We start from the raw sequence: 25,535 nt of genomic DNA on the forward strand, positions 1-25,535 counted from the left end.
GTGGGTGAAAAAAGCAGAACCAGGAGAACATTGTACACAGTAACAGAAACATTGTAGGATGATCAAATGTAATTGACTTTGCTACTAATAACAGTGCAATGATCCAGGGCAATTCTGAGGGACTTGTGAGAAAGAATGTTATCCACATCCAAAGAAAGAACTGTGGGAGTAGAAATGCAGAAGAAAACATATGATTTTTCACTTGTTCATATGGGTATATGATTTGGGGTTTTAGTTTTTTGTTTTTTTTTTTAAACCCTTACCTTCCGTCTTGGAGTCAATACTGTGTATTGGCTCCAAGGCAGAAAGAGTGGTAAGGGCTAGGCAATGGGGGTCAAGTGACTTGCCCAGGGTCACACAGCTGGGAAGTGTCTGAGGCCAGATTTGAACCTAGGACCTCCCGTCTCTAGGCCTGGCTCTCAATCCACTGAGCTACCCAGCTGCCCCCTGGGGTTTTAGTTTTAAAAGATTACTCTATTACAAAAATGAATAATATGGAAATAGGTTTTGAGTGCTAATAGGTTTTGAGTGTAATTGTTTGTCAACTCCAGAAGAGGGGAGGGAGACAACATAAATTGTGTAACCATGGAAATTTAATTTAATTTAATTTAAAGTAATTTTAAAAATAAATACATGTTTACTTAAAAAAAAGAAGGATATATACAGTTTAATGACTTCTTGGACACAATTCCATAGTTCTTTCTAGAATGGCCAGTCAGCTCACTGCCCCACAATTAGTGCATTTAATGTGCCTGTTTGCCTATAACTCTTCCAACATTTGTCGTTTTCCTTTTTTGTTATCTTCATCAAATCAAAAAGAATCAAAATTCTTATTTATAGTAGATAAGGTATTATCTCAGGCTTAATCTTTCCTGATTAGTTGTTGCATCCTCTTTTTCATATTTCCTCATTTGAATTTCAGTCCTGCAGTTGTGTTTATTTGAATTTGATAATTTCTTGTTTCCTTTGCTTGTAGATATCCTGGATATGGTGGATGTCCTTATGGAGGACAGTGAAGGCTTAGATGAGGAAATTGGGTTCTCATTAAGTGAAGATATGATCTTGCTGACATTCCCATTTAGTGCCATCGTTCCTGCTGCTCTGGACAGCAGGAACAAATTGCTCCTTGGGACTGAAAATGAGTCAGGTGCCTTTTTATCCTCTGCATTTTAGCTGCCTAACAGTGACTATGTCTTTGTAGGATAATAAGTTGTTTGGTGATCCATTGCTAAGAACAATTCAGTTCTGGAAATAGTTATTGGAAGCCCAAGGCAGCAAGAGTTTTGAATCTGTTTAGCTGACATTCCCTATCGTTTATAAATTTCAACAGAGACAAGATTCAGGCACATGTGCAAGATGAACACATGTAAAATTTGCCTCACTTCATGTGCCCATAGGTTTTAATGTCTCTTCCCTAAGAATCTGAGGTTTGTTAATATGAAGAATAGTTAAAGATAATGGTTTAAGGAAAGAACCAGTGATCAGTAGAAGCCAGAATGTATTCTACCCAGAATAAGTCATCTTTTTTGAAATTAAGTTATATTAGGCTGATTGGTATTTTAGGGAAGCCATTAGTAATAAAGAATAATAATGATAATAGCCAGCATTTAAAGGAAAAAAAAAACTTTTATGTTTGCAAATCACTTGATTATGTTATCTCTTGAACCTCAGAACAACCGTGAAAGGTAGTTGCCATTATTACCTCATTTTACAGAAGAAGAAACTGAGGCTATATGAAGGGTTAAGTGACTTACTTGTCCAGGGATACATAGCTAGTATAGAAGGTAAGATTCAAACTGATATTTTCCTGAGTCCAGCAGTCTAAAATTCCCTAGCTACACCTAGTGGAGAATTGATCTCAACAAGTCTTTCGTACTTAATGCTGGTTTAATAATAGGTAATATGAACAATCATAGTGTGCCACATAACTACATTTTAATTTTGTTGAACATGCCATGAAGTTAATTGGAGTGTAGATGTATGTGAGAGAGATTGAATTGATTTAGTCACAGGCTCTACTGGGCAAATATCCTAAATATGTAATTGCCTTTGTAGGAGAAAGCGTGGTGTCCTATCTGATAGCAGTTCTGACAGACCTCCTACATACACAGAGAGATCCTTTGGCTCTTTGTCTGATGCTTCAGTATTATGATAATTTACAACTTTCAAGCACATCTTTGTGTGCTCGGCTTTACCAGTTCAACAAATACTACAGCCTATGGATTCCTGAGCAAGCCAGAGAAACTTTGGTGAGACTTACGTACAATTATTTTATTCTTTTAATTTTCCAAAAAGAAAATGTGTATGTTCTGTCCTAAAATGTATGTAGATACTTATATTCTGTACAGGTCCAATTTTACAGACGATGAAAACATGGCACAGAAAACATCAAAGATGTGATAAAATGAAATTCACTGTTACTCCTTAATAATAATAGCCACTTTATCACCACTGCAGCTTAGAACAGCAGTTCTTAAACTGGGGTCCTTTGACTTTGGGAGTGAATTTGGGGGGGAGGGGATTGTTTTGACTAAACTCTTACCTGAAATTTATTTGACATTTCCTTCAGAAATTTAAAAACATTCTGAAAAGGAATCCATATGTTTCACCAGACTACCAGAGTGATCCATGACATAAAAAAGGTTAAGAACCCCTTATTTTGAGGGATTGGTTTAAAAAACAAAAACAAGCATGTATTTAAATTAAACTTCTTAAAGGAGACTAATACATTATTAGATTTATCTGAGTTTAATAGTTTAACACAGCTGCTGAAAGACAAACAACTGAGTCTTGCTAAAATTAAGAAACTGAAAAAAAAGCATCAATTCCCTATTAATTGATTAATTAATTAATTAATTCAGGATTAACTTCTCTTTGTAACATGGTACTGTAACATCAGCTAAGCTCTCAGGTCTTTCTGAATACTTCCCTACTTTGGTTTTTTAATTCATTTTTCTGCATTTTAATTTTATTTGTGCATTTTTATTTTATTTGTGCATTTTTATTATATTATGCATTTAGGGCATTGACGGAAGTCCCTTTGTGGATTCTTTATAGTTAAACTTTTCAGAATAAACAAACAACTAAATTAGTTACAGGTATCATACATTCTTGTGGGTGTTCTAAAACTACTTCTGCCAGATTTCCATTAAATTTATTTTCTCTCTTTTCATGAAAGTCAGGAGGTCACATCTACAGATTAGGATAATGTTGGAAAGCCTGGTGAGGTGAAAATGGAAATTTATGAATTACATTGGAAAGAATAAGTTGGTTTAGATTTAACAGCTTTGAAATTCATTTTTATTCCATATTTCTCTTTTATTAAGCATATTAAAGTTAAAGATTGCTGATTTGTTTTAAAGGGATATGTATATAATTCAGTGGAATTGCTTGTCAGCTCTGGGAGGAGGGGAGAGAACATGAATCATATAACCATGGAAAAATATTTTAAAGAATATATATTTAAATCCCCCCAAATAAAATAAAAGGATATTAGTTATAAATCCTGTTGCCAATATTCCTAATTATAGCGTTTTTAATTGTTCCAGGTATAATGTATATTCTCTGAAGTGTATAACATCATGTTATCACAGCAATTTTAGTTTATTCATTATAGTTAAATACCTATAATTGTAGTAATTTGAAAACTTAATGTATTAATCCATTATCACAATTATACTATTAAAAGGTACTGGATATTCACATTGATCATTTGAAAAGTTTGGGATTCCATATCTCTGTTTCCCTTTTGATTTTTTTTCTTTATGCTTTTGTTGTTTTCCCAAAGGAATTTAAAGCAGCTAGACCTACTGAGGCGTCACTTGTGGTTGGCTCTGCCTTTTCCACTTTGTTAACATCTACCTATGAAAGGGGGAGCACCTTCCTCTTAGAAGAGAACATCCAGGCGAAGCTGATAGAAAGAATTGCTCAGCTCCCAATGCAGCAGATTCTGCTGTCTGTGAAACAAGTGATGCTATATCTTAGAACCACTGTGGAAAACTTTGCCAAGGTGAAGCTGCTTTTCTTTACATTCATTTTTCCTCCAATGTTCTGGGGAATAAATGCTTTGGGTAAACTACAATTATACTAATCAGTGGCCTTTGAAAAAAGTTTATTTTTCTGAGGACATGTTCAGATAGAATGAGTTTATTCATATAGCCATAAGATTTTAGAGTCAGAATATAGTTTTAAGGATCATCTAGTCTAATTTCCTGATTTTACAAAGGGAGCTTATATGCTGCTTATATATAAACATATTTTCACTACCACCCTCGCCCCCAGGAGCATGTAAACTCCTTGAAAAGAAGGATTCTCACTTCTTTATTGGTAGCCCCAGTGCCTAGGTCAGTCATGTAGTAGTCCCTTAATAAATACTGATTGGTTGACTGAAGCTGGGTCTCCTGACTCATAGACTGATGTTTTTCTACTATACTTGATTCTCATCCTACTTAGATGATATTAGTCAACAAACATTAAGTGCTTATTGTATGCAGAACATTGTGCTAAATACTACTTAATAATAAGAAATCCAAGCCAGATCCCTGAGAAGGGGAAATGGTAGTGATTGCCTCAGGGGTAGGTCTCACTTTCTTGGCATTGGCATTGCTAGGGGGTTCCCCAGATGCAAGAGGCCCAAGTTCAGAAACTTTCAAATGCTTTTTCCAAGGCTGATAGGCTTGTGTTGAAACTGCCACAGTTCCAGTACTAGTTGATTCCAGTGGACCTAATTTATTAACAAGTTAAGTGTTTTTGTGCCCATTGCCTGATTGTCATCTAGATGCTTGAAATTAGACTGAGGTCTTAAAGTTGGCATCTGGGAAGAACAAATTCAACTGGTAGCATTCTTCATCTTTTCAGTAATTATCCCATGCCTAGAATGCCCTCCTTCACCTTCTTCATCTCTTGGCTTCCCAGGTGTCAAATTAAGATTCAATTTAAATTCAACATACTGCAAGAGGTCTTTCCCAACCTTTCCTTTCACTTCCTAATTCCAAGTACTCCCTCTGAGATTACCCTCTACTTACACGACATATATTTTGTGTGTGTAATTTTTGTATCCCCAGGGCTTAGTACACAATTAGCATTTAATAGATGCTTGTTGAATCCCTTTTTCTCTTAGTGCCTTACAAGCTATCCTGGTCTACCCTCAGTAGATCCCTGAAGGGTAAACAAAATTGACCCCAATTTCTCTGTCTAGGGAACTAAGACAGGTTCGTAAGTTAATGATGGGTCAATAGCAGAGACCAGTCTCTTGTCTTTTCCATGTCTTTTTCTCCTGTTACCTCTGTAGTTAACATTGATTTTGTTTGGGTTTATAGCTTAGACCTGTTTTTTCCTCTTAGGCAAAGTAAGTTTCTGTAGTTACATGTTAAGAAGGGATTTTAGCCTCTCTTGTCTATCATCTTCCTATATCTAAAAGGCAATTACTTGTTGTATTCTGTAGTTTGGTAAAACTTCAGGTCCTGCACTGCTTCAACTCTTCATGAATTTGCTCAGTCACCTGTTGAGCCATTGTTATCAGTTGGACACATGTAACCAGCAGAAATGTGAAGCTGTTCAGGCTGAATCAGCTATCTTTTTGGATGAGGAATCCTTGGCCACACTGGAGTTAGCCAATGATACGGTAGGTAATGATGCTCCTGAAATTATACCACATGAAAGCATTTTTCTCTGATGATATATGAAATTAGCACTTTTAGAAAATTATTTAGGAAATGTTTTCCTTCTAAAGGTAACAGCCTGAATTGAGGAAAGGGCATGTAGTTGGAGAAGCTTTTATGTTATAAATATTTCAAGACCTGCTGCTCTGAGAAGACAAATAGAGCTACTCTTCCCTTTCTTATTCATGCAAATAGGGTTTTTAATTGGTCCTATACATACTCTGTCTCAAGACTTAAAGTTTAATTGGGTTTAAGAAGTAAGATTGTATCTCATTTTACAATTTAATAAGATATGTACTATGTGAGGATCACTTAGTTGGCATTCTGGAAGTTTATTATAATAACATTTGCCACCTACATATGAGGTATAGAAAAATTCTAATTTGTAATTAATCTCTTGTTTCTGACTAGAAATTTTTTTTTGATACTAGTATTTCTCTCTTTCCTTGGAATGAGGAAGGGAAGTTCTTTCTCTTTATGAAGCTCAGCGTGACTCCCTTTAATAGGAATAGCTTTTAGCAGGGCTTCTTAGAAGAATTGCCTCACATTTTTATCTGTCTTAGTAATGTCTGCTAAAGCAGACTTGAGAATCATCAACATGGAGGTGAAAATTAAATTAATTGCAAGTGATGAGATCACCAAGTAGTAGAGAAGAAAAGAGAAAATGGCCCCAAAAAAGAACCCTGTGGGAAACCTATAGTTTGAAAGTGTGATTTGGAGGAGGATCCAGTGAAGGACACTGAGACGGAACCATCAGATGGGTAGGAAGACCAAAGACAAGGCCAGTTTTGGCCAGACAATAGACTTCCTAGAGGAATAGTCTAAAGGAGCTGGAAAGGTAGATTGGGGCCAGGTTCGGGAAAGCTTTAAAAAGACAGTAGCACAGTGGATACAGACCTGGAGTCAAGAGGACCTGGGTTCAAATATGACCTCAGACACTTCTAGTTGTGTGACACACAAGTCACTTAGCTCCAATTGTCCAGGATTGCTCTTCTCCCGTAGAATCAATGCTTGATATCAATTCTAAGCCAGAATGTAAGAGTGGGGAAAGAAAAGAAAAGAAAAATGGAGGGAAGGTGGAATGGGTACAGTTAGGTGGCTCAGTAGATGGAGAGCCAAGCCTAGAGTTGGAAGGTTCTGGGTTCAAATGTGCCCTTAGACATTTCCTAGTTGTATGACCCTGGATAAGTTATTTAACCCCCACTGCCTAGCCCTTATCGCTCTTCTGCCTTGGAACCAATACAAAGTATTGATTCTAAAACAGAAGATAAAGGTTAAAAAAAAGATAAATGGAAGAATTGACATTTTATCTTACAGAAAATAGGAATTTAGTGGAATTAACTGGAATTTATTGAATATGTGGGAGTTACATTGGCCAATCTATGGCTAAAGAAAAGAGTTCTGGCTGCTATAGGGAGGATAGATGAGAGTAGATTTGAAGCAGGGAGTCCAGTTAGGGTGTTGGTGCAGTAGTTAATAGTTAGTCAAGAGGCATCAGGGGCTGATCTAAGGTGGTGGCTGTGTAAGCAGTAAAGGGGGGAGGAGGAGAGATGTCAGAGATGTTGCAGACATACATAGGGACACATTGCAACTTATTAGGGTAAGCAATTGAGGATTAATACAAACTTGGAAGACTGGGAGAACTGGCTAGGCCAATAGACCAAAACAAGGAAGGGTGGGGAAGGAGTGATTATGGGGAAAAGAAAATGAATTTTGTTTTAGACATGTTATAATTGATAGGTCTGTGGGCGTCCAGTTTGAAATGTCCTAGTTAACTAGTATGTATAGAATGGAAATTCAGGAACTACCTTCAGTTCATTAAGTGAGAATGTAGAGAGAAGGGTTCCCTAGATAGTTTAGATTCTAGCCCATTTTCAGTGATATTTAATATTGTCATTTCCTCAATCTGAAAATAAAATAGTAAATAAAGTTATTTTATTTCAACCATTGTTTTGGATAAACAGTTTTGCAGCTCCATTTCAATAATTCAATCAAATCACTGCAAGTGACTATAGTAGGATCTAGAGCTAGGAGTGACTTCAGAGACCATTTAGACTGACATCTTTCCCCCAATTTTTGCACATGAAGAACTGAAATCCAGGGCTCTTGAATGATTTGTCCACAGACCTCTAGCTAGTAGGATTCAGGGGGCCTTTTATGCCCAGGTCCTGTTTCTTTTGTGGTCTACTTGTTCAGTGTGAAAGGGACTGGGCCTTCTACTGTCTACTGATTAAAGACTTTGCATTCATTCAGTAGCATTCGGCATGAACATATTAAGTGCCTAATGTACACTGTGATACACTGTGCTAGGTATGACCTGTTCACTGCCTCAAATATTGCTTACAGTTCAGGAGTAAAATGTCTTCATAAAAGAAGGGTTTCAAAGGCAAAGTCTGAAGGCAAAGGCATGTGGGCCTTTCAGTGAACAAAGGTAGAAAAACTTGTAAAATAGAGAATATAAAACATATCAGGGGAAGTAGTGAAGAATTTCAAGGGCTCCTTGACTAAGGAGATCGGAGTTCATTTGGGAAGCAGTAGGGAACCATTGAAGGTTTTTGAACAGGACAGAAATAAGATAACTTGCCCAGGTATGGTATCTCTTCCAGACAATGTGACTTTCCTCGTTGTGGTTCTGATACATTCTGGTTTGGCATAAGAAAGTAAATGGAAATATTTTGGGAATTTGGCAAAATCTACAGATGACATGTGATGGCCAGCAGTAACAGAAAAGGTTTAGAAACTCAGAAATGCATAAAATATATGTACAGGATTGTGTAATATCATATTTTATCTTTTAATACCATAAGTATACACAATTTCTTTTTTAAAGTTTTTTTAAAGTTAAAAAAATGAAAAGTTGGAGTTTGTGAAAAGAACGGGAAAGGCAGCAGAGATCTAGAAATGCAGAGATATTTTAAAAAGTTTAGTAACTCATAAAAGCATATGAGGTACTGTAAATACCCCTGAAAGAAAAAAAAGTAAAGTTCTCTGGTACAAAGGGAAGGCCAAAACATTTTATGCGGCTTTTCCAGATTGCAAGGATGCAGCACCCCTAGCCCTCATAATGTGGAAGGGATACTTGTTTTTTAATTAACTGATCCAATTTGTGTATCTATTTCAGACTCTTGAAGATGTGTTGATGGTGATCTTCAGACACCCCACCTTGGAGAGCTGGTACTTAGCCTTGGAGCAACAGACTCTTCCCTCACATGCCCTCAATCCAGTCTTTGTAAAACTTCTAGCAACTCACTTCAGTGCTGGGGTCCTCACATTGCTAAAAGTGAGTGCACCAATGCTGCGAGACATGCATCGCCTGGACATCTTTTCCAAATATTCAGAAGCCATTACTAAGAGTGTCTTGAAAGAACTACAGACTCTGAAGACAGGCTCTCCCACTGCATATGAGAAACCCTCTGCTCAGCTGGAAGCTTTGTACCAGTTGCATCCCTACTTGGATGGAGTCCAGCTTAGGGACATTACACTTGCCTTCCTGGCCCTTCCCAAATTGACCCTCTTGGCTCAGGGATCTAAGAAATCTCCCCAAAAAGGAAAACATCTGAGCTTCCTTGGGGAGATCCTCAAACAACTGATCACTGGATGTTACCAGGAACAGTCCCAGCAAGGAGAATTACTATTGTCCCTGGAATATGTAAAGGGGATGAGTGCCCTGTTGCCTGCACTGGTCATTGAAGAGCTGGAGACTGTGTTCCTCCAAGCTTTACAGAAAGACCCAGTTATGGTCCATGTGGTTGAGTTAGATTTATTGACCTACTGTCTAAATCGTAAAACAAAAACTTGTCTTTCCATTGTAGCTTTGTTGATTCAGAACAGTAGTACGCACCTGCTACACTTTGAATTGTGGTGCTTACAGGGACTAGCGCCCTGCCTGCCAGAAAACTTGAGCCTCTTTCTTCCACTTGTCCATACCTATTTGCAGTCTTGTATGCAGGGAGACTTTTCACGTTCATCCAAAGGTAAACCACATTCCATGATTGGTTGGTGAATAATTTGTTTTATTTTAAATCTTAGAGCTTTGAACTTATAGAGTGTAGCTGAGTATTGTCTTCATTCTCACAAATTCTTTAAAGGTGGAGTGCTTAGCCCTGGAGTCCTTGGATTCCCTTGGGGGGGGGGGGGATGTATCCTACGAACTTTGGTGGGGGGAAAAAATTACATCTTTAGTTTCACTATCTTCTAACTAAAATTTATTCTTTCCTTTTATAATTTGAAAATATCCTATAGCAGAGTTCACAGTCTTCACCAGACTACCAACAGGGTTCATAACATAAAAGAAAGCTTTTTAAAACATCTACTATAGAGACAAGTCATTTCTTTCTATGGTCGCATCCCATAACATGAAGTTTTAAGAGACTCTTGTGACTTCTTGACTTTTACACATCTTCCTGGGTGCCCCATTAATGAGTATGGTAACAAGAGGAGAGGGTCAATGCCAGGGGCAATATGTTTCCTCAAGGTCTGTACCCTGTATGGTAGCTTTATAAAAAATCAGTACCTCTACTCTCCAGCCATTCCAACTTCCATGACAATTTCCAGTTAATAGGAGGAATCAGACTTTAGCATAGATTTATCCCTATTTTCTTCCATACCCCTAATGATTTTGTGGTTTTCCACTTGGCTTTCAGAACTAGTAAGGAAGCAAGTTGTGTTTTATGGAAGAATTTAATCCCTTTTTTGATATTCTGTAACTTATTAGATAGTTTGAGTTACCCTGTAACATCAAGTCAGTTCATAAGCACTTAATGCTTGTCAATCAACAATTTATGATGTGTTTTTCTTTTTAAAGAACAAGAAAGCCAAGTCTACTTTACTTTACATTCCTTTGTCATCCTTTATTTTTCAGGAACAAGTCAAATTATTTTGGACTAGAAGGATGCTTACAGATCAATCATGAGAGTCTTAGTAGCACAAATAAGGTTTTTAACTATTAGTAAGCCTAGAAACATACTTTTTTGTTTTAAAAGGGCACTCTGAGGAGCTTAAATCAGCAAACTGTAGTTGACTTTCTTTTTTTTTTCATGTTTATCTCTGTTCTAGTGTCTAGAGGTGTCATGAACGTGTTGAGAAAGGCCCTGTGGAGAGAGCTTCAAAACAATCTTCTAGGAGATGATCCTCAGGGTCTTGAGATGCAAGAAGTCCTTTCTAAATTGGTTCCATATGCAAGAGCAAAGGATTTTAAACTCCTCGTTGCCCAGCTGCCCAGCATTCTTCAGAGACCAGATAAATTCAGAAGGTAAGATAAATAGATCAGTGGTGACTCATCAGAAAGATGTTAGTATGTAAAACCCAAAATGGGCCCCCCCCAAAAGAAAACAATTAAAAGATTTGGGAGGAAAGGAGAGAGAATTGAACAATGTGAAAGTAAATTTTAAAAGTATTTTTTCATTCTGTTACATTTATCCATGTTATCCAGGCTTGGGAGACATTTGGAACCTTTTGGCCCCATGGTCCTAAGTTACTTTTCATGAAAAGGACTCATTAACATCTTCCTTACTGAGTGCTTTAATACTTCCTATGCCTATGCTCAGGAACAATTTATTGAAAATTCTCTCTCTCTCTCTCTCTCTGTCTCTCTCTCTGTCTCTCACTCTCTCTCTCTCTCTCTCTCTCTCTCTCTCTCTCTCTCTCTCTCTCTCTCTCTCACACACACACACACACACACACACACGAAAAATGTAGATACTGATTATCTTCATGTGAAAACCATCTTTTTAGATATTGAAGAGTTAAGGAATTATAGTGAAGTATATACTGTGGTTCCTGCTCTCAGGGAACTTAAAATCTAGACATATACAACAATGTGAAAGATAAGTATTGATTAAACATTTCATGAAGAAATGATCCCTCACTGGACCAAGACAGTTCTTTTACTCCTCCATAATTTACCCACCATAGCAGTTAGACCATTTACTCCCTTGGCTACCAATGCACTATATAATATAAGCTCCTAAAGAACAGGAACTATCTCACTTTTGTATTTCTATCCCTATTGCTTGGTAGACTTCTTGACCCATTTACGTTCTTAAGAAATGGTTTCTCTTCAATCTTTTCTCTCCTTAGCTTCTCATACTATTCCCTCCCACCCTAATGATTTCACTTCATACTTCATTAAAAAAAGAGTCTGTTCACCATAAAGGAGTTCCTTCTTCAAATCTCAGCCTCTTCAATTCATCCTTCATTCTTTTCTCCTTTATTCCAGGCTCTACTGAAGAGCTGGCCTTTCTCCTCAGTAAGACTAATCTGTCTTTCTTGTTTTCTTTTGTAGATTATTCCTACAGTCATTCCTTTTCTCCCTTACCTTCAGTCTCTCCCTATCTTCTGGTTCTAACTGTGCTGCCTACAAACATGCCTAATTCTCTATTCATTAAAAAGCCATTACTAGTCTCTACTATCCCCTCCAGTTATACTGTATCTCTTCTCCCCTTTTGGCCAAGCTCCTAGAAAAAGTTTTCTGGACGAATAGCTTCGCCTTTCTCTCTTCTTGATTCTTAGTCCTTTGCTGTCTGGTTTCCTACCTCTGTATTCAAATGAAAGTGCTTTCCCCAAAGATATCAATTTGATGTCTTTGTCTTAATTTTCATTTCCTGAACTTCTCTGCAATATTTGGTGCATTGACCAGCCTCTTCCTTGATAAACTCTCTTCTCTGGGTTTTTGTGACTGCTTTATGTTTTCCTCCTACCTGTCCAAATGTCCCTTCACTAGGAGCTGTCCATTCTCCTATCTCCTACCTGTGTGTCTACCCCAGGTTGGTCCTGGAATCTTTAGTCTCCATGACCTCATCATTTTCTGTTGTTTTAATGCTCTCTCTTCATTGTTTATCCTATTTATGTATCTTGCCCTAGTCTCTCTACTGAACTCCTGTTATATATCTTGGGTGACCTAGTGCTTATTTTTAGTGGGAATTCCTTATATAAGTTCAATAAGATGACTGTTGGGATCCCTTCCAGCTCTTACATTCTGTGATTTCTTACTGGATTTCTCATAAATGTATCAAGCTCAAGGTATGACCAAAAAAGGGACTTACTATCTTATCACCATGCCCACCCCTCTTCTGTACTTTATTTCTTTTGAGGGCGTGGCTCTTCTTCCTACCTCCCAGTTTTCAACTTCTTTGTTATTCTCTGTCCATTCAGTTGCTAATATGTATTATACCCATCTCCACAACATCTCTTTGGATCATCCCATTGTCACTGCTTACCTGGCCATCCCCTAGTACCCTATCACCTTTTGCCTCCTAATGTAACTTCTTCAAGTATCTCTACTCCAGTCAGTCCTCTTCATAGCAAGCCAGTGGTTAAACCCTGTCATTGCCCTAAACCCCGAGAGTATAAAATCACCTCTGGGATAAAATATGAACTGTTCATTTGATTTTTAGAGTTTTGTTAGAGTAGTAGTCTCTCGGTAACCGAGAGTGACGATTGTCTTTGTGCGCTTTCATCTGTGATGTACCCTCGTATGGCTTGAAGAGGGTAGGGATAGATGAGTGTGCACAAAGACACTTGTGCATCAAAGAGATTTAACTGGAAAAGCCGATGCACAGAGACAGTCCCGCTCTCTCGGCGCTGGAAGCCTGGGTCCAGTGGCACGAAAAGTCGTTACACCTGGAGACTTCCTCAGCTGCATTGGATGGCCGTGTTGTCCTTTGTGCTCCATCATGCCCTGAGCACTCCACAGTGCTTTGCTGCGTCGCCCTCTCAGCCGTCGAACCTTCTTATTGGTTTCTTCCGTCTGTTCAGCCGAAGCATTCTTCACATGCTGGGTGAGCAAAGCCCTGGTTCACCAGGGGTTGACGACCCGATGGCTACCCTCACAAGGTTTGGCCGGCCTGTCGAAGCTGTTGTCCGGGGTGTGGCCGCATGCTAGCAGCTACTGGGAGCCACACGTGAGAGCTGGGTGTCAGGTGAGGGTCAGAGGCTGGAGAGCTGCCCTAGGAGGGCACGACAAGCCCTCCATACCAGAGATACTACCCCTCCCTGAGCACCCCATATATACATACATACATACATACATACATACATACATACATACATACATACATACATACATAGAGTTTTGTTATATACTACTCCTATTCCACACTTGATAGTCCAGCCAAACTGACCTATCTATTCATATGCACAATACTCCCATCTCTAAACCTCCCATCTCTAAACCTGGCTACTAACTGCCCCCACTCTCCACCCCCTATCCCTACCCCATCCCATCCTGTTCCTAAAATGTATTCCATTTCTCACCTCCACCTCACAGAATCCCTGGTTTCTTTCAACACATAGCTCAAGTACCACCTTCTACAGGAAGCCTTTTCTGATCTACCCTCTCAGGCATCTCTCTCCATGATTTATCAAGTAGTTCTTCAAAGAGGAAAGAGAAAAGCACAGAGGACAAATTATCCATGGATGCTCCTGGGTCGTAGATAAACACACTTCCTTTGTGGCTCTGTAGGGAGAGATGTTTCTCATCTTCTTTATCCCAAATGCTCATCCAAGTTCTTAAAACTGCTGTAAGAATATTTGAGCCCTTACCTGGCAAGAAGTAGTAAGCGCCTCCATAGTCTCTTTATGATCTAAATAGTTGAAAAAAGGCATCTGAATTGCGTTTGTCTCTTTTCAGTAGATTGAGGAGGGACTTTCACTTTTGTTTTTGTTTCACATAATTGGCACTCAATAGATGTTACTGATGAATAGTGCTAGAGTCAGCTAGCCAAGTTGTAATTCAAGTTAAGCTTTATGGAGAAGAAAGGATTTGAGTTGTATCCTAAAAGATGAGTGGGATCCTTGGGATACTTATAACAGTCCTGGGTCATAGGTAGTGCAAGTATTCTCTCCATTTTACAGAATAGGAAACTGAGACCCAGAAATATTAGTAAACGATGGTGTTGAGTATTAAAAATTGATCTCTGACTCATAACTAATATACCATGCTGCCTTCCTCAATAATAATCATATTACTACACTTAAAGTTCATTTTTTCCCCATGAAAAATATTACTTGAAAAGAATGTATGGGCAGGAGGCTAGATGGGTTGCAATGCACAATTTTTGTGAGCTGGTCAGAACTTTTGGGCTTTACTTCAAAAATGCAGTGATGCTTCTATCTCTTGCTTATTCAAATCCTATTTTTAAACTTGATATTTTTTTATTTTAACAGAAGTGAAAGAAGACATTATCACTGGGCATCTGTATTATGTTATGTAGTTATTATGGGTGTTTTGATGTCTTCTATAATCTGTTTTAAACTTTTGTGAATCATAAGGGTGAAGTTCTTTAAGTATACACTTTTGTACATTTACATTTGTTGCAGCTGGATTGTATCAGATTCCATATCTCTAGTCCTGGAAAAATCTGTGGAAGAGCTAGAAATTTGGAAAAAGACTTTGTTGGGATCGTGTATAAAATGGTTAACAGCCTCATACAGTGGTAGTAACAATGAAGAAAAAACCCAGGATGCAGAGAAGTCCATGTTGTCACGACTTAATGAGTTATTGGTGAGTTCCTTTTATTTACACAAGTAGAAGAAACATTTTATATTTATCCTAAAGCTTCACTTGGAACAATTTGACATTTCCATGAACTAGTAGAAAAAACAGTGACAGTCAGTGACATGATCTTAAGAAGTAGGATCCCAAAGAACCATTGCTCTCAGGACGTGCAGGGCAATCTTTGATGTGTGCCACAGTATAAAAAGATGTCCACCCTCAGCCATTGTGGCACACACATGGCCATTATTGCTTGTTTCAACCACAGAGGACCATGGCATTGACTTGTAATTCTTTTATTTTCTATTACATTTCTGAAATAATTCCGTATAACATGATAGCATTTAAAAATAAAATTGTGCTCAAATCAAAAACTGAGTTGTAAACTAATAATCTATGAATTTTTGCCCAACATGAAATTTCAACCCAAATTTTAGTTAGATGATGCATTATACTGTATATTGTCCCTGTTACTAACCATTTCTCCTTCTTGTAATCTTTTCTTTTCTTCTAAATATTATACTTGTATATAAGCTATCAACTTAGTATTTTTACGTAGTGTTTATTGAGGAATATCTGTATATTTGATGTCAGTGAGCTCTCAAGGAGATTGGGGTCGAGGGGTGGTAAAAAGAATCTCACATTGTTTCCCCCACAACCACCCAAAAAAGTTATCAAAGCATTGACAAAAAACTGCAGAGAAAAACAGAAGGAAGTTTTGAAGAAAACATAGACAAGCAGAATGTCTATTTGTTGTAAATATTTTTAAAAAGCAAGTTCTACACGATAAAAATATATGGAACTTATGGCTAGGCTCTTTTTGGTGTTAAATATAATTTTTTAAAAGTAAGCCATTCAAAAAAATTTCAGGTGTTTCTTAGGAATATGCAAATTAGATAAGATTACAATAGATAAATTAGATTAAAGGCCTAGTGACTTTAAGAAAAATAATATTGTTTGTTTTAGAGCTTAAGTACTCTGAGTTGCTGCTGGCTTTTGAAAATAAAGTCTGTGGAAATACAAAAATTAAAGAACAAAATAAGGAAGAGAAAAATACTTAGATCATATAGATGAAGACATTAAATTTAATCCATCTTATAATTATTAGCTGCAGAGAAAAATGGTGCTTTCTTACTTCAGAATACTTGTACATTTTGAATAATCTTTGCTTAGGTTTATAGGAATGGCAATTGAAAAAAATAAAGGCAGGAGAGTACATAACATAACAAATTTTAATTGTGCATCAAATCCAAGCTGTTTTCCCAAGAAGTGTCAAGGCTTGCAACAGTTTGTCCAGTCACTTTCATTCTCACTCTAAGAAGCATTAGTATGAGTCATCATGTTTATTTTTTGTGCCAAACATTAGTTCCCCAGGTTCTTGCTTGTAACAAGTCATGTTTGCATCAGAGCAGTGCTTTTCTTTGACTGGTAATGCTACTTAGTTATTGATAATGGCTCTTAAGAGTGATGCCAAAAGCTCCAAAAAATCTAAGAAAAGTCTGAAAGTGCTTATATATGTTTGTATAAGAAATACTTACTAAATAAAGGGTTTACTATTACATGTGATTTTCAATTTACATGAAGGATTTTGGAACATATTGATGACATAAAACTATTTACTAAATGACAATGTTAGTTTTTTATCATGTGAATAGTACTTAGAGGAAATTATTTTAAATTTAGCTGATCCTACAGTGTTCTCCCCAGATGCCCTGATGTGGTATCACCCACTGCTATTGGATTTATTGTGGTGGAACTTGGAAGGCTTTAAAGGAGCATCATGGAAATATCCTGAAACTGTATCCGTTTTTCTATCCTTAGTCTCCATTGTCTTGACTCTGCCACCAGCCTCACCATGTATGTCCTAACCTAACCTATTGATGCTCACCAAAGACTCTGGTGCCCTGTGATAAGACATTATTAGATCAAGATATCTGATGTGTCTTATTATGTGATCTTCATTTATCTTTCATTTTACAGCATTTGTAATATTGCATTTTTCCTATATTTTAAAAAACTCAATTCTGCTTTTTCTCACCAGTTTCTACTACATCATAGCAAAATGACTCTCATTTATTACATTTTATCAAGAATTGCAAAAAAGGGACACTGGATAGAAACACATATAGTGGTCTCTCGCTATATCACAGTTCACTCATTGAGGCTTCAAAGTATCATGGGTTTTTAAATGTATATATATATATATATATATCTCTAAATCTGCCTTGTGGAGTTACACTTATCACAGCACACTATTGGCTGATGGAATGAGAGATGACCAGCCACAGCTCTGTTTTCTGTATCCTGGACGCTGATTGGCAGAGTGACTATAGGTTAATAAGAGTGGGATAATAGGGGAGTGGGAAGGGTTTAAAGTCTTAAAATATATATAAATAATAAAATAAATATAACACCCCTACTTCATGGATTTTTACCTATTGCAGGGGTCTCTGGAACATAACTCCTATGACAGATGAGGGATCACTGTAGTAAGAAAAGAGTCTTAGCTAAGAGTTCATTGAACTCCAATTTATATACAAGGAAATAAGCCTGAGAGGTTAGGGGACTTGCTCTCCAAGCTAATTAGTCCAGGACCCAAGCTTCCTGTCTCCCACTCTGTGCTCTGCCCATAACCATACTCTTCTTCCTAAAAATATTTTACATTTTCAACATATGAAGACAATTAGATGTCCTCTCAGAATCTACCTTTATCATTGGCTTTCTCTAGTCTGTCTCTCCAGGTAGAATGGAGCTCTGCGAAAGGAGCAGAGCCAGGAGAACATTGTACACAGAGACTGACACACTGTGGTACAGTCCAATGTAATGGACTTCTCCATTAGTGGCAATGCAGTGATCCTGAATAACCCGGAGGATGTATGAGAAAGAACACTGTCCACATTCAGAGGAAAAACTGTGGGAGTAAAAACACAAAGAGAAAACAACTACTTGAATACATGGGTCGAGGGGATATGATTGGGGATGGAGACTCTGAATGAACATCCTAGGGCAAATACCAACAATATGGAAATGGATTCTGGTCAAGGACACATGTGATACCCAGTGGAACTGTGCGTCGACTACGGGAGGGGAGGGGGAAGGAGGGGAAGAATAGAAAATGATTTTTGTGACCAGGGAATAATGTCCGAAATTGACCAAATTAAAAATAAATTAAATAATTCATTCAAAAAAAAAAGAACGAAAGGAGCTCTGATTAGTTTATAGATTACTTTATTTATTGTGTCTTTAATTCTGAGGCAGTTTATTTGTGAATGCTATAAAGTGTAGAACAAAACCTATGGTGGCAAGAATTCAAGACACATAGTTTTCTTCTTGTGCAACTGTATCTTCACCCATTCAGTGTATAGAGTTGTCAGTCAACAAGGATTTATGGTTTAGAATTTATTTTCCAAATACTTATCATATGCCAGGCAGTGTGCTAAGTGCTGAGAATGCAAAGAAATGCCAAAAGAGTCTGCTATATATATATATATAATGGATAATAATATAAATAATGGATCAAAATAGACAGTATTGATACTCTCTTTAAGGCTTGCAAAGTGCTTTACATATATTGCCTTGGGACAGCCCATTGAGGTCGGTGCTCTTATTATATCCCCCTTTTAAAAATGAAGAAACTAAGGCATAGAGAGAAGTTACATCTCTTGTCATGGGTTCTATAATTCCCAAGTGTCTGAGGCAGGATTCAAATTCAAGTCTTCTTGACCTTTCACCAGGTAACCTCGCTGTGGGGGTGTTTCCTGAAGAGTAAAATGTATAGAACTCTTCATCCAATTAGAGACTGTACCTTATTACCTTTCATTGTGTTTATTGTTTCTCATTGTTTACTTTCCATATAGCACTCAGTTAATGAAGTTGATCCTGTTGATTGGCAGAAGTTTGTGAAGCAGGGGCTTAAGTAAGCTGATTTTATTCTATTTCACTGGAAAGATTTTCTTAAATTGTGAAATTTGCTGACTGAGAGGAGAAAAAAAATCTCATTTATTTTAACCCAGTTGATGATTAGAGGGAGAATCTAGAATAAAAATAGATCATTCTGTTTATATGTTAAATAATGGCCATAATAAAATGATGTTATCATTAATAATAATAACTATCACTAATTAATTATTATTTAAGGTGTATTTGTTAATTAATAACTAGTAATTAAATATCACATTAAGTCTTTTTGAGTATCTATTAGATTAACAGTTATTGTTCTACTTAATTTAAGTGATTATAAAATGAGGAGCCACTTTTGCTTCACTACCACCACTTGAGCAATTTGCCATGTACCCATATGTAGTTTGGAAGTCATGCAGGATCTAGAAAGAATTTCCTGTTGCTAAACTGGTTCATTTTCTCTTCTGAAATTCAAGAGCAGCTTAAAAATCATTTCCATATTGAGAAAACCATTTGGAAGGGATAGCTTTTTCCTACCATACTGTTACATTGTAGTTTGAAGTCTTATTGAGCAGAGTTTACAAAATTATTTGACTAGTTCAAAATGAGGAAAGCCCACTGTAGTGTAAAAAAGAGAACGGAAGAAAAGAGAGGTGTTGGCTCGTAAATAAGGCAGTTTGCTATGGAAGAAGCTGTTTAGTGTGTTTTTCACAGTCTGCTCTTCTGGTGAATCGTCAAACTTCAGAAAGTTGGACTTGAGGTAGCACAGTGGATATAAAGAAGCAAAGCCTGGAGTGGGAGGCCTGGGTCCAGAGATCTCATAGCTGTGTAACTCTGGGCAAGTCACTTAAGCTCTGTTGACTAGCTCTTGCCACTCTTCTGTTTTAGAATTGATACTAAGAAGGTCAGGGTTTAGGGTTATTGTGTTACCATGTGCCAGGCACTGTGCTAAATACTGGGGATACAAATACAAAACTGAAATTAATCCCTGCCCCTAAGAAGCTTATATTATAAAAGGAGGAGGTTAAATGTTTGGGGGAAGTAGAGGAATGGTGGGAGTAAATTGTCCTGCCTTTAGTAGGAGTAATGACAAGAGTGGATTGGATTATGGTTCCAGAAGTAGAAATGGGTAGAAAGGTGGAGATACAGAGGTCACCTGAGCAGTCTAGACAGCATGGCAGGATTACGCCCACCAGGGCTCTTGGCCTCTCTTAGCAATTTAGGGATGGAAGTGTAATATAAAAAGCTACTGTTTGTTAAATAGCATGTCCCTTTTAAAAAATAAATTCTTGCCTTTTTAGGTTCCGCTATCAGGATTACACATTTTTAAAGATTCTACATGCTTGTATACAGCTCTTATATAAGCCTGAAAATTCCCTTTGCAAAAAGTTAGTCCAGCTACCACTAATGTACGTGATGATCACACAGCACTCTTTGTTTTTGCCAACCATTTTGCAGTCGAAAGAAGATGACACAAACATCCAAGTAAAAGGTCTCTTTATATGTTTATATGTGTATTTTATAGTACATTTTTGTCTTCTGATTTCATAAAACTGGCTTCCCACCCATGCTTATCTCTGACTTGTTTTCACAATGATTTCTAAAATAGTATCAGAATGTTATGTTCCCGTCAAATCCAAACTTATAGTTGTTTTCTTTGACTTAGAAATGATTGCGTTTTTTGGGCCCAAATTGGTAGTGTGTTGCAACTTTACCAATTCAGAATTGCAATCTTTTGGGGGCAACTAAGTGCTGGGCTTGGAGTCAGAAATACAGAGTCCACATTTGGCCTCAGCATCTTGCTGTGTGACCCTGGGCAAGTCACTTAAACCCTGTTTGCCTAAGAAAAAAAAAATCTTAACTTCTTATCTTAGAGAATTGCCTAGGAAACTCTGAAGTTGTAGTTGTTTATCTAAGATGATACCATCAGTAGGTGTCTGTGGCAGGTTGTAGTCCCAGGCCCTCCTGTCTCCCAGGGCCAGGTCTGTTCCTTGTGCTGTGTTCTTTCATCACAGTTTTATTTCTGAGAGCCTTCTGGACTTTTCAACAGATAGTTTCTATGTATTCCTCAGCTAGCAGCCTTTAATTATTAGTATCTTTTTTCCCACAATATTGCTAATAATATCTGATCCACTAGCAGAAATCTAAATAACTAAATCTGTCTACCTTGTTTCACTTTTCCTGCTTAGCTTTCTTTGAATTTCCCTGGCTAAACAATAAGATTAGGACAATTTTTTTTTTTAATTTATGAGTTTAGAGGCATAATGATTAGAATGTTGGTCTTGAAATGGGTAAGATCTGAACCCAAATTCTAGCTCAAACACTCGCTACCAGTGTGACCCTGGCAAATAACAATCTTTGTTGGCCTCAGTTTTCACATCTATAAAATGAGGATAATGCTAGCTCCACCTAAAGGACTTTAAGGTCTATTGTTAGTTCAAAAACTTGTGAAGCTGGGGTTTCCCCTCAGAGAAATTCACTTGTGACAAGGTCAAACCTGATGTTTTCAGTTTTCAAGTTAGCTTTCAAGCTAACTAAACTTGGGGGATTCTAGATTTCAAACTGACAGAGTCCATATTTGTTATGAAATTTCTAGCAGAATAGTTATATAAAGGACATTAGAGCAACATTATAATAGGAAAGAAATTGAAAAGCACTTAAATATTTTTTCAGCTTTGTTTTCTTTTTCTCTCCCATTCCTCCTCCAAATATATAACATTGTAGGATCACAGATTTAGAACCAAAGGGAGAAGCAATCAAATCCAACTCCCTTTCCCTCAACCCCATTTTACCAATGAGTAAACAGACCAAGAAAGGTTAGGTGACTTTTCCAAGCTCACACAGTTAAGGTCTGAGGCAGATTTTGAACTTGGATCCTCAGACTAAGCCCAGCACTCTACTAAACAACCTGTTAACATCTGTTATCATACTAAGCATTTCAGTATTTTTTTTCCCCTAGAAGTGTTAGTGGACCTAATTTCAACTATTGTAAAAATTTGCCCTTCCGTCTGTGAAAGCAGCCACTTTGCAGTGCTCCTAGGAGGCTATGGTGCAACCCTCAGCGTCCTAGGTAAGTGTAGAAAAGCATCCCATTTTATGTTGCAGTGTTGTTTTTTTTAATATATAAATGCCGTGTTCTCTTATGGTGTTTATCATATTCTAAATAGAATTCCATTCACATTCTAGATCAGAAGATACTGCTTCTTCTCAGATTGTATGAAAAGAATGATCTAAGCCTCATAAACTTCAGGTGAGTTTTTGGATGAAGTAGGCCATTGTGTCAAATCAGTAATAATACCATTGTTTCTGAAAAGAGTACATCAATCAACTGCTTTATGTATCTACTTGCTCCACCCTCAGTGACTTATCAGATAGTTCCTTCCCTGATCATCATTTCATACACTATCTATTAAGTTGTAAACTCTTGGAGGGCAGGGACTTATATATATATATATTTGGGAGCTGAACATACACAGCCTTTAAGAAGAATTCATTAGAGGAGCAGGGAGATAGCGCAGAAGATAGAATGCCAGGCTGGAGCTGGGAAGTCCTGAGTTGAAATTTGGCCTCCCAGCCCTGGGACTTAACCCTGATTACCTAGCTAGCTCATGCTACTTTTTTGTCTTAGAATTGATACTCAGATGGAAGGTAAGGGTTTCACTTTTTTAAAAGAAGTCATTAGAATCAACATGAAACAAAAAAAAAATTCCCTTCGGGTAAATGTGGTTCTTGTGAGATGGGAGGTTGAAACTGCCATGCATTAAATATCAAGTAGGAAACTTCTCAGTCTACCTTCACTTTAGGAGGAGTGTCTTTGTGGTCTAGAGGAAGCATTGGGGCTGCGACGTCCCAGAGCCTGTGTTTGTGGGTAATTCCATGTTCCTCAAACTTCTTGACTTCACCTTCCATGTGGTTTGAGAGCATTCTTGAACTGTTGAAATAGCTTATTATCATTACTTTTGGTTGTGACTGGATTTCGAGCTTGAATTCTGAGGGAATAGGGTGGAGAATAGTGAGAATGGGCAATAATTAGAGCAGCATTTCCCGTGACCTTTCACCTGCCTTGCCTCTATTTTCCAGAACCCAGTGACCACACAAACTTTGTTATGTCTGTGGGTTTAAATTGTGTATGATCTTCCAGCATATATTAGTATTAGTAATGCTAGACTGGCAACTTCCTATATAAAATTAGTGAAAGTTAGGTGCCCTTCAGAAGAAATATGCCTATCTCTCCTTATGAAGAGGGAGAAATCCTCCTTCCCAAGCAGCTTTTTACCTTTAATAATCTAATTAGCACTTTTCTAATATGGCCCCAACCCCCCATTTTTTCCCTTTTTTCTTATGGATTCCTAATAGCTCTGACAATGAGCATTCAAAAGGTTAAAGAGATTAGAAGCTAAGTGGAAAAATACAGTTAGTTTTAACTCCCTGCCCCAAATGTTTCAGTCTGAAAGACCTTGGCTGCGTCTACACTCTGACTCAACTTAGAAATTGCAAACTTGAAGAATGCTCCCATGAGTTCAAGAACCCTGGGAAACTTGAGGAGGATAGGACAAGCTAAAGAAAACTATAGCCTACACAGACACCGTATCATACCCAGGTAGTGGTGGCAGACTGAAGAGAAGCCTTGTGTTCATTTCCTATCAAGTCTTTATACCCTTGGACATTGCTGCGGAGTCAGCCGCTCAGCAGTGCCCCCCTCGCTTCCCCTGGGCTTCTCCCCTTCCCTAATAAAGGCCACATTTCTCTGCCAGCATCTTCTCTCATCTCCTGTCTGCTCATTGGAGTGACTTTGAGGTACGGACCCCTGAGCTTCCACTCCACACCTGTGTCTTTTTTAGGATGAGAGTAACTGAGTAAATATTCTGATTCTACTTGAAGCATTTTGGGGTTGTTCTTTTACCAGCCCTGGAATTATGGCCAAAAGTAAGACTAGAAATTCTGCAATTCGGTTCCATTAGCAGTTTATTAAGCATCTGCTATATGTAAGACAGGGTTCTAGATGCTGGGAGTACAAAAAGCAGACGAAAAGCAGGCTCTACCCCCAAAGGAGCTCTCATGCTCTGTGGAGGAATATAATATTTTCACAGATAAGCAGGAGAGAATACCAAAAACAAAGATGATTTGGAATGGCTTTCTCCTAGAAGTGGCAGATAGATAGACGAGCCCTGAAAAGGATTTTATGAGGTATTATGGGAATATGTTGCAGGCCTTATCCAAAGACATGAAGGTGTGACTTGCAGTGCTGAGTTCAGGGAATGGCAATTGGCTTGGTAACAGAGTATGTGGAGGGGAGTTATATGGACTATTTGGAAAGGGAAGTTGGAGCCAGACTGTGAAGGACTTTAAATGCTGAGCTGAAGAATTTATAGTTTATCCCAGGGGAAATAGAGATGAACAGTGTTCATTAACAGGGAAGCAGCATGAACCAACGTGTACTTTCAGAAAATCATCTTAGCAGTTGTATATGTAGGATGAATTGGAGAGAGAACGAGTAGAAGCAATTCAGTTAAGGGCCTCAGTGAGGGGTGATATAGGCACAGACTAGGGGTGGTGCTTATTGGTTTAGTCTTTGTGCCAAGCCTTGTGCTAGTAGCTAGAGAGACAAAAAGAGGCAAAAAGCCCTTGGCTCGTGGTGCTTATAACCTAATGAATGAAAAGAAGGGGATGGATGCAAGATTTGGTAGGGAGGTAGAATTGACAAGATTTAGCAACTAATTGGCTTTGGGAACTGAAGGAGACAGAAAGTAAAGATTGACTCTGAGTTTGTGAATCCAAGTCACTGGAATAGCACTGGAAAATAGAGATGGAACTCATCAAAAATAAGGAAGTTTGGAAGGGAAGGGTTTGTAAGGAAAGATAATAACTTCCCTTATGGATATGTAGAATTTAATTAATAGACTGTGTGGAGTGGAATTCTGAGGAAGCTTGCACTCCCAGAAATCACTCTAATGAGCAAACAGGTAACTTTATAAGATGTTGGAGGTTTGGAGAAAACAACAGGGAAAGTGGGGAGGGGGAGGGGAAAGGAAGGAAAAGGGATTCTGCCCATACAAGCTGCTTGCTCAGGGCAAAAAATGTCCCATTTCTACATGTAAGCACAGACTTTTATAATAATATTGACATGAAATTCCCCTCCTTCCTTCTGTCAAATCCCAGTGGGTGGGGGGGTGGGATTCTGTGATGTTTCAAATCCTGAGTGCATGATTTTCAGTATTACCTACCCCTAAAGACCCCCCATGATCAAAAAAACCATGACTATCATGCAATTTCATTTTGGGGCAATAAAGATGCTTCTTTCCTCCTTTAGCTTATTTTGTCCTTCTTCCTAGGGCTAGCATCTTTCCCAGGCTATAGATAAACTCTTCTCAAGGTTTTTGAAAATAGGTCAGGAAAAATAAAAATTTTATTGGGGGAATCCAGTTTTATTTATTTATTTTCCACTTTAAACATTATTTTATTTGGTCATTTCCAAACATTAT

General features: G+C 37.8%; 1 protein-coding gene across 3 annotated transcripts in view; it reads left to right on the plus strand.

The window, feature by feature from the left end:
* URB1 (URB1 ribosome biogenesis homolog) overlaps positions 1 to 25,535 on the plus strand; it is a 112,087-nt gene that overhangs the window by 48,092 nt on the left and 38,460 nt on the right. For all 3 annotated transcript variants that reach the window (XM_056826077.1, XM_007493292.3, XM_056826078.1), the window contains exons 18-28: positions 977 to 1,147; positions 2,056 to 2,249; positions 3,788 to 4,009; positions 5,444 to 5,623; positions 8,782 to 9,634; positions 10,716 to 10,911; positions 14,979 to 15,162; positions 19,011 to 19,069; positions 20,355 to 20,545; positions 22,013 to 22,123; positions 22,240 to 22,303. In XM_056826077.1, the coding sequence (XP_056682055.1) occupies positions 977 to 1,147; positions 2,056 to 2,249; positions 3,788 to 4,009; positions 5,444 to 5,623; positions 8,782 to 9,634; positions 10,716 to 10,911; positions 14,979 to 15,162; positions 19,011 to 19,069; positions 20,355 to 20,545; positions 22,013 to 22,123; positions 22,240 to 22,303 (2,425 nt within the window). The remainder of the gene's footprint in view (positions 1 to 976; positions 1,148 to 2,055; positions 2,250 to 3,787; positions 4,010 to 5,443; positions 5,624 to 8,781; positions 9,635 to 10,715; positions 10,912 to 14,978; positions 15,163 to 19,010; positions 19,070 to 20,354; positions 20,546 to 22,012; positions 22,124 to 22,239; positions 22,304 to 25,535) is intronic.

The sequence above is a fragment of the Monodelphis domestica genome, chromosome 4, assembly GCF_027887165.1.
Source record: "Monodelphis domestica isolate mMonDom1 chromosome 4, mMonDom1.pri, whole genome shotgun sequence".
NCBI lineage: Eukaryota > Metazoa > Chordata > Mammalia > Didelphimorphia > Didelphidae > Monodelphis > Monodelphis domestica.